Source organism: Rhinolophus sinicus, chromosome 7 (genome assembly GCF_057876585.1).
Source record: "Rhinolophus sinicus isolate RSI-liver-muscle chromosome 7, RSI-T2T, whole genome shotgun sequence".
In the NCBI taxonomy this organism is placed as follows: Eukaryota; Metazoa; Chordata; class Mammalia; order Chiroptera; family Rhinolophidae; genus Rhinolophus; species Rhinolophus sinicus.
This window is the reverse complement of record NC_142507.1, coordinates 52601987-52615397: the sequence shown is the minus strand read 5'-3', so window position 1 is coordinate 52615397 and position 13411 is coordinate 52601987. Positions and strand designations below refer to the sequence as shown.

The following is a 13411-nucleotide window of genomic DNA, read 5'->3' as shown; positions in this document are numbered from 1 at the left end:
GTTCCACTGGAGAATTCTACCAAATGTTTAAAAATTGAGTACCAGGTCTACCTAATCTCATCCAGAAAACAGAAGAGGAAGGAATATTGCCCAATTCATTTTATGAAGCTAATTTTACCCTGGTACCAAAACGAGACAAAGCCTATTTTTAAAAAGGAAGAAAAGAAACTATAGATCAATATCTCTCACAAGATAGTCTATTCTCTAATATTTTGTTAGAACCATGGGTAAAAGACATGAAGAGGCATTTCACTAAAGATGATATACAGATGGGAAATAAGCACATAAAAAAATGTTCAATGTCATTAGGGAGATGCAAAGTAAAACCACAGTGAGATACCACTATACACCTATCAAAATGGCAAAAACAAAAAATAATGACAACACCAAATGCTGGCAATACAGAGAAACTGGATCACTTACTTACACACTGCTCACGGGACTGTAAAGTGACACAGCCACTCTGAAAAGTAGTTGGGCAGTCTCTTTAAAAACTAAACAGGCAATTATCATGTGACCCAGCAATTGTATTCTTGGGCATTTATCCCAGAGAAATGAAGACTTAGGTTCACATAAACACTTGTATATTAATGTTTACAGCAGCTTTCTTTGTAAGACTCCGTAACTAGAAACCACCCCATACCCTCCAATAGGTGAATGGTAAAACAAACTGTGGTCCATCCGTATCACAGAATACTTACTATTCAGCAACAAGAGAACAAATTACTGATGCATGCAGCAAAACTTTCCAGAGCATTATGCTAAGGAAAGAAGCTAATCACAAAAGCTTCCACACTACGATTCCATTTCTGTAACATTCCTGGCATGACAGAAGTATAGAAATGGAGAACGGATTAGTGGTTGCCAGCAGTAAAGGAGAAGATGGGGGTGGGAAGGAAGTGGGTGTAGCCCTGAGGTATCTTTGTGCTGATGGAAAGGTTGTGTATCTGTGACTGTCTCAATGTCACTGTCTGGACTGTGACAGTATGCTATAGTTTTGCAAGATGTTACCACCGAGGAAAACGAAGTAAAGGGTACAGGGGGTCTCTTATTTCTTATAACCGCATGTGACACTACAATTATCTTTTTTTAAAAAATAATTAATACTTTCAGGGACAAAAATGAAAGAATATAATGAATAAAATAAGTACTTATAATCCTACTACCTCCAAATAGCCACTCATAAAATGTTAGTGTATTCCTTACAATGTTTCTACGTGTATTTTTTTTAACTTTTATTTATTTTAAGTGTGTTTTTCCAGGACCCATCAACTCCAAGTCACATAATTGTTTCAATCTAGCTGTGGAGGGCGCAGCTCACAGTGGCACACGCGGGGATTGAACCGGCAACCCCGCCGCTAAGAGCACTGCACTCCAACCCACCAAGCCAACTGGCCGCCCCACTACGCATATTTTTAAAAGGCATACGACTGTACACAGTTACACATTTGCTTTTTTCCTCTCTAATATTTCCATCATTAGTTTCCATCAAACATTCTTCAAAATTGGCTTTTAACGGCTACTAGTATTCCACTGAATAGATTAAATTAATGTATTCAACCTAACCCCCTCCGTGTAGGTTATTATCAATTTCTTTGTTTCACATTTCTTATATTTTCTTTCTGTCTTTTAGAAAATACATTTTCTTTTGATAGTTCAAATGAGATGACACACGCTGCGACCTAGGTCACCACCAGCTTTCCTGCCTGGTCTGTTACCTGTCCAGCCCAACTTGACTTTCTTTCTTCTTTGCAGAAAAAGAATAGCACTGGGGACAGGTAGCCCTTGGCTCAGACACTGGCTCTGGCTTGGCTTTGTTGTGTGGTTTGAGCTTATTCTCCCTCAGCCTTAGTTTATCTGTTGGTAAGATAGATGGTACAACGCGTGAGAACTAATACAAGCAGATACACAATAATGCCAATTCCTCCAAATTTAATGTAATGCTTCTCTTCAAAATGTTTTCCATGAGTATATTCCATCCGCTTCTGGATTAAAATAAAACTGCCTTGGGATGTATAGTAATTCCTACCTCATACTATAAACAAACATCAGTTCCAAGTGGATTGCTGAGTTAAAGGTAAAAAGCCAAACAATAAAGGTTTTATAGGAAAACACAGGACATCTTTATGACCTAGGCAAAGGCAAATTTCGTCTTAAACATGGCACGAAAAATCCTCCCCATAAAAAGAAAGGACTATATAAAAATGTAGAGCTTTTTGTTCACCAAAAGACACACCACAAAGACAGTACATGGCAACCCAGAGAGTACCAGGTACTCACTCCACCCATATCCAACAAAGGATATTCAGAATACACAAAGAACGCCTACCAGACAAAAAGACTACATAGGATGTGGTATCTGGAGCTGGATCCTGGATCAGAAAAAGGACAGGAGTGAAAAACTGGTGAAGTCCAAATAAAGTCTATAATTTAGTTAACATTGTATCAACATTGATTTCTTAGTTATAACACATGTAGCATGGTGGTACCTGGGGGTACCTGGGTTAACAGTCTACGAGAATTCCCTGGACTACCGTCACTGCCCGAGAATAGGTACTCAGAAAACATGCTGAGTGAATTCCAGGGGATGCGCTTGGGGATTTTCCTAATTCCCTTTCTTTTGAGAAACTCCGACTCCTCGGCTAAGAGAAGCAGTATGGAATATTGGAAAAAGCAGACACGAAAAGGATGGGGGGACTAAGAGGGAAAAATAAGGAGCAAAGGCTAGGAAAGGCAACTCTGAGAAGAAATGTAAGTGACTAATGGATACATGAAGGATGCCCCACCTCTCCAGTAACCAGGGAAAGGCAAGTTAAAACAAAAAAGAGGAATCGATCGTTTAGGGAGAATCTCACAAGAAGTGAGAAAACAGGACATGTAGAAGTGTGCTCAGAGCAGCATTGCTTGTGATGGCAAAACACTGGAAACAACCCAGATGGTCCACTGACAAGAAAAGGAATGAATAAACTCTGGCGTCTTAGTACAATGAAATTCAGCTGTGAAAATAAACGAACTACAGCTACACACACATGAACGAGTCTCAAAATTCATATTAAGTGAAAAAGTAGAATATAGATGATACAATGTATATAAAGTGCAAAATGCTCCAAACTAAGCAACTATAGATGATACAATGTATATAAAGTGCAAAATGTGCCAAACTAAGCAACTATAGATGATACAATGTATATAAAGTGCAAAATGCTCCAAACTAAGCAACTATAGATGATACAATGTATATAAAGTGTAAAATGTGCCAAACTAAGCAACTTATTACTTGGGTCTGTAGTAAAAGTATAACAAAAGGGGACCGCCCAGTGGCTCAGGTGGTTAGAGCTCCATGCTCCTAACTCTGAAGGCTGCTGGTTCGATTCCCACATGGGCCAGTGGGCTCTCAACCACAAGGTTGCCAGTTGAACTCCTCGAGTCCCGCAAGGGATGGTGGCTGTGCCCCCTGCAACTAGCAACGGCAACTGGACCTGGAGCTGAGCTGCGCCCTCCACAACTAAGACTGAAAGGACAACAACTTGAAGCTGAACAGCACCCTCCACAACTAAGATTGAAAGGACAACTTGACTTGGAAAAAAGTCCTGGAAGTACATACTGTTCCCCAATAAAGTCCTGTTCCCTTTCCCCAATTAAAAAAAAAAAAAATCTTAAAAAAAAAAAGTATAACAAAAAACAAGGAAACAAACACAAAATTCAAGGCAATGGTCATTTCTGAAGAGGAAGCAGCGGGTTAGACTCTCTGAGGCCCCCGGGGGCTTTAAAAGTCTTGGGGAGGTTCTATTTCTTGAATTGGACACCAGCTATCCAGGTGTCCATTTTATGGCTATGCTTTAAAAACTTCCCATATACGTCAATCTTCTTTCTTGCTTTTCAGTAAAGCTATGATTGGCTTTTCTTCACAAGAATCCTGCAGAAATATTCTTTTTATACCAAGGAAATGGCAAATATTTAAGATACTGATACTATCCAGGATTGGTGAGGATGGAGGGGAGAAGACTAATCTCATATATTGTTGGACAGAGTGTAAGTTTGTGAAAGTATTCTTGGAGGCTAACTTGGTATTGTTAATAAAAAAAAGTCTGTCTGCATAGTTTGCAAACCCTTTGGCCCATAATAACACTTTTAGGAATATGCCCTATGAAAATGCATGCACAGTTGCCCAAAGATATATGTGTAAATCTGTTTTCACAATCCTGTTGACAACAGTTAAAAACCGGAGACAGCATAAATATTCTCTAGTGAGTGAGTGAATAAAATATCGATACTATGAAACACTACACTGCTGATGAACAAAACCTCCACATAGGACAGGAAAGGATCTCCCAAGGTACAAATAAATACAGTAAGTGAAAAAAATAATTAATAAAATACGACTTCTCGGGGAGGCCGGATGGCTCAGTTGGTTAGAGCACGAGCTCTCGACAACAAAGTTGTCAGTTCAATTCCCAAATGGGATGGTGGGCTGCGTCCCCTGCAACTGAAGATTGAAAACGGAAACTGGACTTGGAACTGAGCTGCACCCCCACAACTAGACTGAAGGACAACAATTTGGAGCAGATGGGCCCTGGAGAAACACACTGTTCCCCAATATTCCCCAATACAATTAAAAAAAAAATTTTTTTTTTTAAAATATGACTTCTCATTTAAGTATACATATTTAAGTAGACATCTATATTTTTTTTCGGAGTATTGGTAACTGCCAACTCCTATACATATATTCGTAGCAATTACTACGAGTGGAGCCCTACTGGCCCTTTCTAAGTGCTTCACATGTATTAACTCATTTAATCCTCCCAACAATACTACATGGTAGGTATTATTATCTGCACCCCCATTTTACAGATGAGAAAACTGAGGCACAGAAGTATCTTGCCCAAGGTTGTAAAACTAACAAGGAGCAGAGCCAAGATTCAAACCCAGGCCCAGGGGCTCCAGGGTCTGGACTCCTAACCATCACATCACACGGTGGTTTCTGGAAAGTAAGCACATAGAAAAAACACCGAATTTGCACTCTGAACTAGAGAAGGGCAAGGAGTAAAGGGACTTTCATTCCATATACTTCTACAGCTTTAAACTTGAGCAATAAAAATGCACTTGTGAAACACCCCTATAATTACATATAGAAATAAAGAAATGGAAAGAAAGTACTAAACTCAGAGTTGGAGGTGGGGTTTGAGTCTGACTTGACATCTATTCATCCTTGGGCAAATCATTTTCTCTCTCCCGGCCTCAGTTTTCTATCTGTGAAATGGGAATAATACCTCCACTGCTTTTAGGCAGGTAGATGTGTGTAGGAAAAGCATGAAAGTGCTTTGCAAACCGTAGATCACTTCGCAAAGGTGAGGCAGCTTTACTTCCCCAAGGAGCTCTGGAAAGACTGCAAGGGAAAGGGTGGGTGAGACGAACTGTCTCCTTGGAGCCTGTCAATAAATCTGGGGTTCTCTCTGGCACCTCAGCCTCAGAACCAGAGAATCCAGTCTGCAAGGTCACAGACCTCACCCCACAGCCCCAACCCAGAGCCGAGGAGGGAAACTCGGGCCTCTCTCTGCTCAGTGTCACTGGTGGTTTTCTGGAGCTGGGGTGACCTCAGGGCTGTGAGCGGGCCCCAGGGAGCTTTAGGATTACCCCCAAATGTCTAGCAGGGTGGGCCCCACTGGAGACTCTCTGAAACGCAAGCTACAAAGTGGATCCTTCTTCTCCAGGGAAAAAAGGAACAGAGCTAATCACAAGGTGAGCAGCCTCTAACCCTATAAACGTTCTTGGGGAGAAGCCCAGCCACCTCTAAATTACAGGCGGCCTCTGCACTCTGTTCAAACAAATCTCCAGCTGTGACTCACTCCTCAGAGCAGGGAGGGAGGGGTAAACACATAGCTGAGGGGGTAGAGATCAAGACACTCAGGAGAAGCGATAGGGAGATAAACTGGCTCCAGAGGTTCTCACACCGCAGGCTCCTGCGAATCGGTAAAGATCTATGGGAAAAGCCTGCTTTCCCAACCCCCACTCCACAGGTTTCCAAGGGGGCCATGAGGACCAGGTGGCCCGTGAGGGTGAAGGATCTTTCTAAACGGAAGTAAGGCAAGTGGAGACTGCCCCTGTGCTGGAAGCCAGCACCCTTAATTCATCTGCACCCTGGAACCCGCTACTCCAGCCCTTTGCCCCTCAGAGTCCCCTCTCCCACCGAATGGATGTGGTCTTTCAATCTACTGCAGCAGCAGCTACCTCTGAGAAACAGGAATAGCTAGCGCCTTGAAACTGGCTCCCAAGAGGCCAGGGTGACGGAAGTCCCAAGAAAATCAAAGAAGAGAGCCAGACGGGTTTTGTTGTGTGTGTGTGTGTGTGTGTTTTTTTGGGGGGGGCTACCCTCTCTTGGCTTGCAGGTTTCAGGTGCCCTTGGTCCTGCCTTCCGCAGGGCTCTCTGGGCCAGAGATGCCCGCTTTGAGTATGACACAAACAATTATTCCTGCTCCTTCCCACAGATTAGCCAACAAAACAAGTGTTTGCTTTTTGTCTGGCTACCTGCCCAGAGGCATGGGCTGGACAAGCTCTATGCAGAGTGCTGACCGGGTGACTGGGAGGGAAATGAGAAAAAGGGGTTTAGGATGGCACCCTAAATGAGGCTCCTCTCATTACCTGGAGCCCCGGCACAGGAAAAGCTGGGGCCTGGCAAGGAGCGTGCGTACAGAGAGGAAGGTGGGCTCCCACACTCTCAGCTCTGAAGGAACTCAGTCTCTCTCCAGGAAACATGCCTAGTGCCCAGCCAGCCTGAAACGAAGGGGCAGTTCCTCAGTGCCCCCTGCCCTCAAAGGGCTGATACAAGTGCCCTCCCTAGTCTCTGACTACCTTGCTTTACAGGTTTTGCTTTTGTGCCCCCCGACTCTAGAAGACCATTTCCTTTTTCTCCCTTCATCGACCTGTCCCCATCCTACCCTATATTTTCTTCTCTTCCTGCCCCTCTGGCCAAACTTAAATCTGCACCACCAGCCTCCCTGGCACATACCCACTCTTCCATCTAAACCTCCCCACCCCTAGGAAACAAAGGTATTTCACAAGATTCTGCATTGAAATCCAAAGAGGCGTGTACCAGAATTACCAGCAGGCAGGGAAGCTCGTCCCACCAGCTCTGAGCACACGTGTCTGGAACCGAAACCATCTGGGTACACACACACACATACCCCCACCCTGGAGAAATATGGGTCACTGTTGGTGCCAAGGGCCTGGTGGTTGGGTAAGACTCCGCTCCCAGATCCTCCTGCAGAGCCAGGGATTCCCCCAATTCCTGGCAGCTTTGGGGACACCAGACATCAGCTGCTGAACGTGAGAATCTGGCAATGAATGGGGGAGATGGACCGGTGTGAGGAGGAATTTATGAGTTGACCTTGGGGGAGGTGTCACGAGTGGAAGGAACAGGCAGTCACCAAACTTGAAAGGTTCCTCTGCCCGGGAGTGTCTTCCCCACCCAGATGTCACAGGGCCAGCTTCCACCATTTTAAAACACACTCATCCCTTTGGAGTAGGTACAATGATTCCAGATGAATCCTCTTTTCAAATGCAAATATTCTGACCCAGCAATTCTGCTCCAAGTATTTCTCCCCAAGAGAAATGAAAACACATGTCCACACAAAATCTTGTAAACAAATGTTCATAGCAGCATTATTCATAAGAGAAAAAAAGTAGAAACAACCCAAATGTCTCCCAACATTCATCCATGATGAACCTATGTGATAAACTATCCATACAATGGACTATTATTATTCAGCCATAAAAAGGAATGAAGTACTGATTCATATTACAACACAGCTCAACCCTAAAAACATCATGCTAACTGAAAGAAACCAGTCACAAAGGAGCACATATATGATTCCATTTATATCAAAATATCTAGAATAGGCAAATCCATAGAGAAAGTAGACTGGTAGTTGCCTAAGGCTTGGTGGGGTGAGGGTCCGTGAGTGACTGCTAATGGATCGGTTTCTTTATGGGGTGATGGAAATGTTTTAAACTTGATTGTGTTGATAACTGTATAACTCGTTGAATATACTAAAAAAACCACTGAATTGTATACTTTAAATGGGTGATTTGTACAGCATGTGAATTATATCTCAATAAAGCTGTTACAAAAAATGAGACCCATGGTAAGCCTTCAATCAGTCACAGCTTTAGTTACTTTTTTTTTTTTAAAGGAGTGGGGCTCAGGAAGGATTTGATATTAAACTAATTCAGCTTCTGAGGTCCTAAAGGAGTGACACGTATACCAGCTGATGAAAGAAATTCCAAATCCACCCGGATGTTGAAAGAACCTCTGGCCAAGAGTGATCGAGATAAAAAGTTAAACAGGGTGAAAAAGTGCAAATATTCTAAGGAAGGGTAACACTGATCGAGATTACTTAAAGAGAATCACCTTATCAAAAAGCCCAGAGCATCATGGGACACCAGCTGCCTCGCCCATGAGGTCAGAAAAGGAGGAAGAAAGGGGCCCAGAGGGCGGTGCCAAAATATGAACCCGGACCATCACTCAGTCTCAGCCTGGTCACTGACGTTTTCACCCTGGGTCTACCTACAGGCCCCTTCTCCCCGTCAGAACCCTCCACAGGCAGAGGAAGTGGGAAAGGAACGCATAAGAACAAGTGAATGTCGACATAATGAGAAGCAGCAAACCTTGAACGGAAAAGGGAGTGCCTAGACTCTTCCTCCACCCGTTGGCCAAGTGTGAGCCGGTAAGTAGCAAACAGAAAATAACAGCTAACATCTGAGCACGTACCATGTGCCAGGCCCTGTGCTTCATGCTCCCTACGTATTACCTTATTTAGTCCTCACAATGACCTTCTGAGAAGGGTACAGCTATTATCCCTGTCATATAGGTGAGGAAACTGAGACTGAAGAGATGAAGTAATTGACCGAAGTGATGCTGGGCAGAGCAAACACCGATTATACAGCTCACTAGAGGCTCCCAATCACAATGCTATTAACAGAAACCATAGTTCAGCCAAAAATTGTGATGCAATTATATTAAGGATGGGAGAAGGGAAAGAGAGGGTGGAAAGGGTGGAAGCATGAGCTCTTCTAGAATTCCTCCAGCAGGAAGTCAATAGATGAGTAAAACTGATAAACCAAGAAGTATCAATACAAGCGTTATTCAGGAACCTGCGGTAAACGCCAGACAAAAAGCTAAAAGAGTTGAAAGTGGTTACTTGCATGGAGCAGTGGTTACTTGGGGCAGGGAACTGCTTGCTACTTTCTTTTAAAAGCCTTTTGATAGTATTAGATCTTTAGAAAATCATTCATATATATTCCTTTGATAACAATGATTTAAAAAAGGAAAAGAAGAGCTCAGGCAAACCATGCTTTTGCCACACAGCTTCCATCTGGTAAAAGCACTTCGGTTGGTTTTGCTCTGGAGACTCTCCCTCCTTCACTGGGTAATCTGATGGCCTGTCAATCAAAGACCCCGACCCTTCTCTGTCCAGGGGGTCAAGGGACCAGTGGTACCCTCTTCCTGGACTTGAGCAGAATGGCAAAAAGACCTAAAACAGCTGGAATCAATTCACCCAGATGTAGAAACCCTCCATTAGTTCCTTCCATCTACCCAGGTGCCAGGACACCGCCGGTTCAGACTTTTTTAAACTGTCCCTTAAATTCTTTGAGCTGCCCATTTCCTTCTAATAAATTCCTCTTTTGCTTTAGTTAGCTGGAGTCACTCACTCTCTGTTGCCTATAACCAGAGGAACTTAATGGGAATATCTAATGTTCGAGGTTGATATGTGCTTTTATTTCCCAGCATCTTACTACAGTTGCTTGCAAACTTTTTGACCTGAAAAATACATTTTATATCACGATCCAATAAACATAAACACCATATATATATGAAACAAAAGTTTTGCCAAAACTGTCTACGCTAACACTGAGAGTGTTCATTCTATTTCTTTTTTTAAGACAATTTTTTACAGCAATTTTAGAATTTACAACAAAATCAATGGAAAGGTACAGAGATTTCCCATGTACCCCTTGCCCCCCACTCACAGACTCCCCCATTATCAACATCATTCACCAGAATGATACACTTTTGCCAAGAAGGAACCTACACTGACATATCAGAATCACCCACAGCTGATAATACACCTTAGGGTTCACTCAATGAAGTGAATGATGTTGTACATTCTATAGGTTTGGACAAAAGTATAAAGAACATATATCCATCATTATATCATACAGAGTGTTTTCACTGCCTAAAAAATCCTCTGTGTTCTATCCATTCATCTCCCCCTCATCCCAAAACTCCTGGCAATCACCGATCTTTTTATTCTCTCCATAGTTTTGCCTTTTCCAGAATGTCATAGAGTTGGAATCTATTTCCTTTCTAATACTGGTTCTAACCCCCTACGTGGATCTCAGACCCACGGTGGTTATAATCTTCAGCTTGAAACACACTGGCTGCTTCTGCTCCACCTGCCTCCAACAGTTAAGAAAACCCATAGTGCCATGCCCATGTGTGGGGCATTGAGGCACAAGGCCTAGCTGGGGGGAGGGGGGGAGCACCAGGCGGTCCAGGGTCCTGACTCCCAATGGGACATACCAGCCAGTCAAACTGTCTATGCTGCTGACATCAGAAGAAACAGCTGCTCATTTACTCACTCACTTTGCTCAAGCACTGAGCACTCACTCAGGGGTGTGAATACCTGACAGTTCCTGGGGACTGTCCAGAGCTGTAAATTCTATCTGCTGCTGGCTCAGAGGAGAGGAATCCAGGACAAAGCCTGTCTCCTGACGGATTGATTGTTTATTATCTCCTCCCCTGTATAAGAGCTCAGGAATGTCTGAGCAATGATCAGATCTGGGCAGTGATTATTTCATTCCCAGCTTTGAAGTAAAATAACTCTCAAGTCCAGCCTAGAAAGAAGGAATAAAAGGGAATTTCTGTCTCCCCCTGTGCTAGAGGTCTCTGGTTAGCTTCAAACCGATCTATGGCTGGAGATCGCTTGAATTCCTTGCTAATGATTTTCCTATCGACTCTTTCTACCCCACCAGACAAGCAGCAAAACATCAAGAGACAGAAGAGAGTGTCGATTCATTCTCCACACCGCCAATGCCTTGTCTTCAGACCTTACTGGATCCCTTTTCTACAGCAAACAAAAGGAAGCCCAAACACCCCTCTCCTTTAATTTCCTCACATCCATTGCCCTGCTTCAACCATTCCAAAGCAGTGGGCAAGAGCACGGAGTAGGACTTGGGGCTGACACATGAGGCGATAGATTTTTTTCCATTCTCTACAGCATCCCCTAGCTGGGGGGTGGCAGGCTACGGAAGACCAAGCATTGGGGGCCTGGGATTGCGCTGTAAGGTGGTAAAAACACAGCCTGGGCAGAAATGGAAAGGAGACTGCGAACAGAATTAAGTGATCGTCTGAGCAAGTGATCATCTAAACTTGAAACGAGCCACTATTCTATAAATATTCTTTGAAGAAGAGACAATCCAGGTGCTAGGTTAGCTACCCTCAGGGACGTGCTGAGACAGGAAGAGGGGGAAGGAATTAGGTACAGAGGGGAGGGAGGGGAAAGGAAGAGATACAAACTCCCCATCACGTTGGCTTCCATGCTCCTCTTACCCACAATAGCTTGGAAATCGATGAAATAGTACACACCTATTCTGGGTTAAGTTCCCCAGTAGTGCCTGGAAACACTCAGCCAGCCACGAGTTACCCTCCTGCCTCTCCAGAGGAAAAAGCATATGGTCAGCTGGGGAGGGGAGAACACAGACAGGCAGCCAGGGAGTGAGGGGAGTAGAGCAGATCGGTTAGCACTAGAGAACACCCCTCTCTCCCCCACCCTCAGTCGGTCTAGAAACCCTCGCGTGGGTCACTTCCCTTCCCTTCTCAGCCCAGGTTCTGGCATCTCCTTGCCCCGGGCTTGGCTGATGAAGACGGAAGCAAAATCTACAAACCGTCCCAGGAAGCTATCGGTTGACCGACAGGAGGACGGGAGCAGGAGAAACGCAAGGGGGAAGGAGAAATTTGAGCAGAGAGGTGACTGCCCCGCAAGCGGACAGCCCTATCCCTCCCTCCCAGCGAGAGCGTTCCCGGCCATCTCGGCGTACTTGGGGTCCTACCACCCCCACCCTGCAGTCCGAGCCCTAGGATTTCACTCTATTGTCTTCTTCCTGATCATCCAAAGCACCATGAACTTCTCCGAAGGGCCCCTAAGTCACCAGGACCCACGGAAAAGCCTAATTGCCCCTCGTGGGGACCCAAAGTCCTAAAAGAGCGTAGGGATCCCGACCCCGGAGCTCATTCTCCCACCACCCAATCCACCGCCCACAGGAGCCGGAGGAGCGCGCACCGGAGACACGCGCCACGTCCCGGGCAGCAGCCGCAGTGCCCTCCCAAAGGGCAGGGACGCCCGGAGTCCTCAAGCCTCAGAAGAGCCTCCATCCGCGACTTCCCAAGGATCCCACGGGCCGCCGCGGGGCGGGAGAAAAGAGAAAGACAAGCGCCGGGAGGAGCTGCCCGCACCGAGCGCAGCACCAGGTGAGATCAGCGAACTCGCCGCGGGGGACGGGAACCGTGGAACTGGAAACCGAGAACACCGAGCTGCGGAGGCAGTCAGGCCGCTTTTGCTTACCGCGGTCTGCCCCTCCGGGTGCACGTCCACCAGGGTACACCAGTTCCGCGTCCCGTTCATCTTCGTCCCGCGGGCGTCGCAGCACAGAGCAGCCCTCAGCCCTGCCGTCCGGCTCCAACCAGGCGGGCGCGCGCGGAACCACCCCCTTGTATAGGCGCGTCAGGGGCGGGAACTAGGGATGGGGCACGCCCCCAAGGTGCGTTCACCAATGAGCGAAAGCGCGGGAAGGGCGTGGCCTCGGGGATCAGGGCACGCCCATCTGCGCTAGCTCAGATTTACATAAGGTGGGGCCTAGAGGCTACTTAACTGAAGTTTTGTGTGGCTTACGTGGTTGTACCTCAAACATTCTTCCTTAATCTTGCTGTCCCCTTTCAACTCCAAGATCAGTATTGGTAAGAGAGAATCACCCTGCCTGCCCCTAGAGGATGAGTTGGAAAAGACCTTCCAGACATTCTCCTCGCCCCACATATAGGACAGCCTGCAGGCCTCGTGGAGCTGAGCAAACCTTTCCTCCACGGCAGAAGTGCAGGCACCAAAGACCAGCTCACTCAGACTGGCCTAAGCCAGTCTGGCAGGTGCCCTTCCTTGGCAGGAGGCCCAGGCCGAAGTCGAAGCCAGTTTGGCTCTGGGTGGGGCTTGTTTTGCAGGAGCTATTACACCAAAGCTGCCCTTATATGGTTGGGAGAGGTGTCCTTAAAAGGAATTTGTATTCTTGAGAAAGGATGAGCCTCAACGTCTCCAATGGCATTTGCTCACCAAACCCAGGTTAGCGTCTTCAGGGCCTGAAAGAG

The 13411-nt window shown here is 45.6% G+C and overlaps 1 protein-coding gene across 2 annotated transcripts in view; it reads right to left on the bottom strand.

Moving 5' to 3' along the window:
* Positions 1–12774, bottom strand: part of TUFT1 (tuftelin 1) — a 35813-nt gene extending 23039 nt beyond the window's left edge. Inside the window, exon 1 of one of the 2 annotated variants that reach the window (XM_019740024.3) lies at positions 12621–12774. In XM_019740024.3, coding sequence (XP_019595583.2) covers positions 12621–12680 — 60 coding nt within the window. In that variant the 5' untranslated portion in view covers positions 12681–12774. The remainder of the gene's footprint in view (positions 1–12620) is intronic. The other variant, XM_019740023.3, reaches the window with a different exon arrangement.
* Positions 12775–13411: the final 637 nt, after the last annotated feature.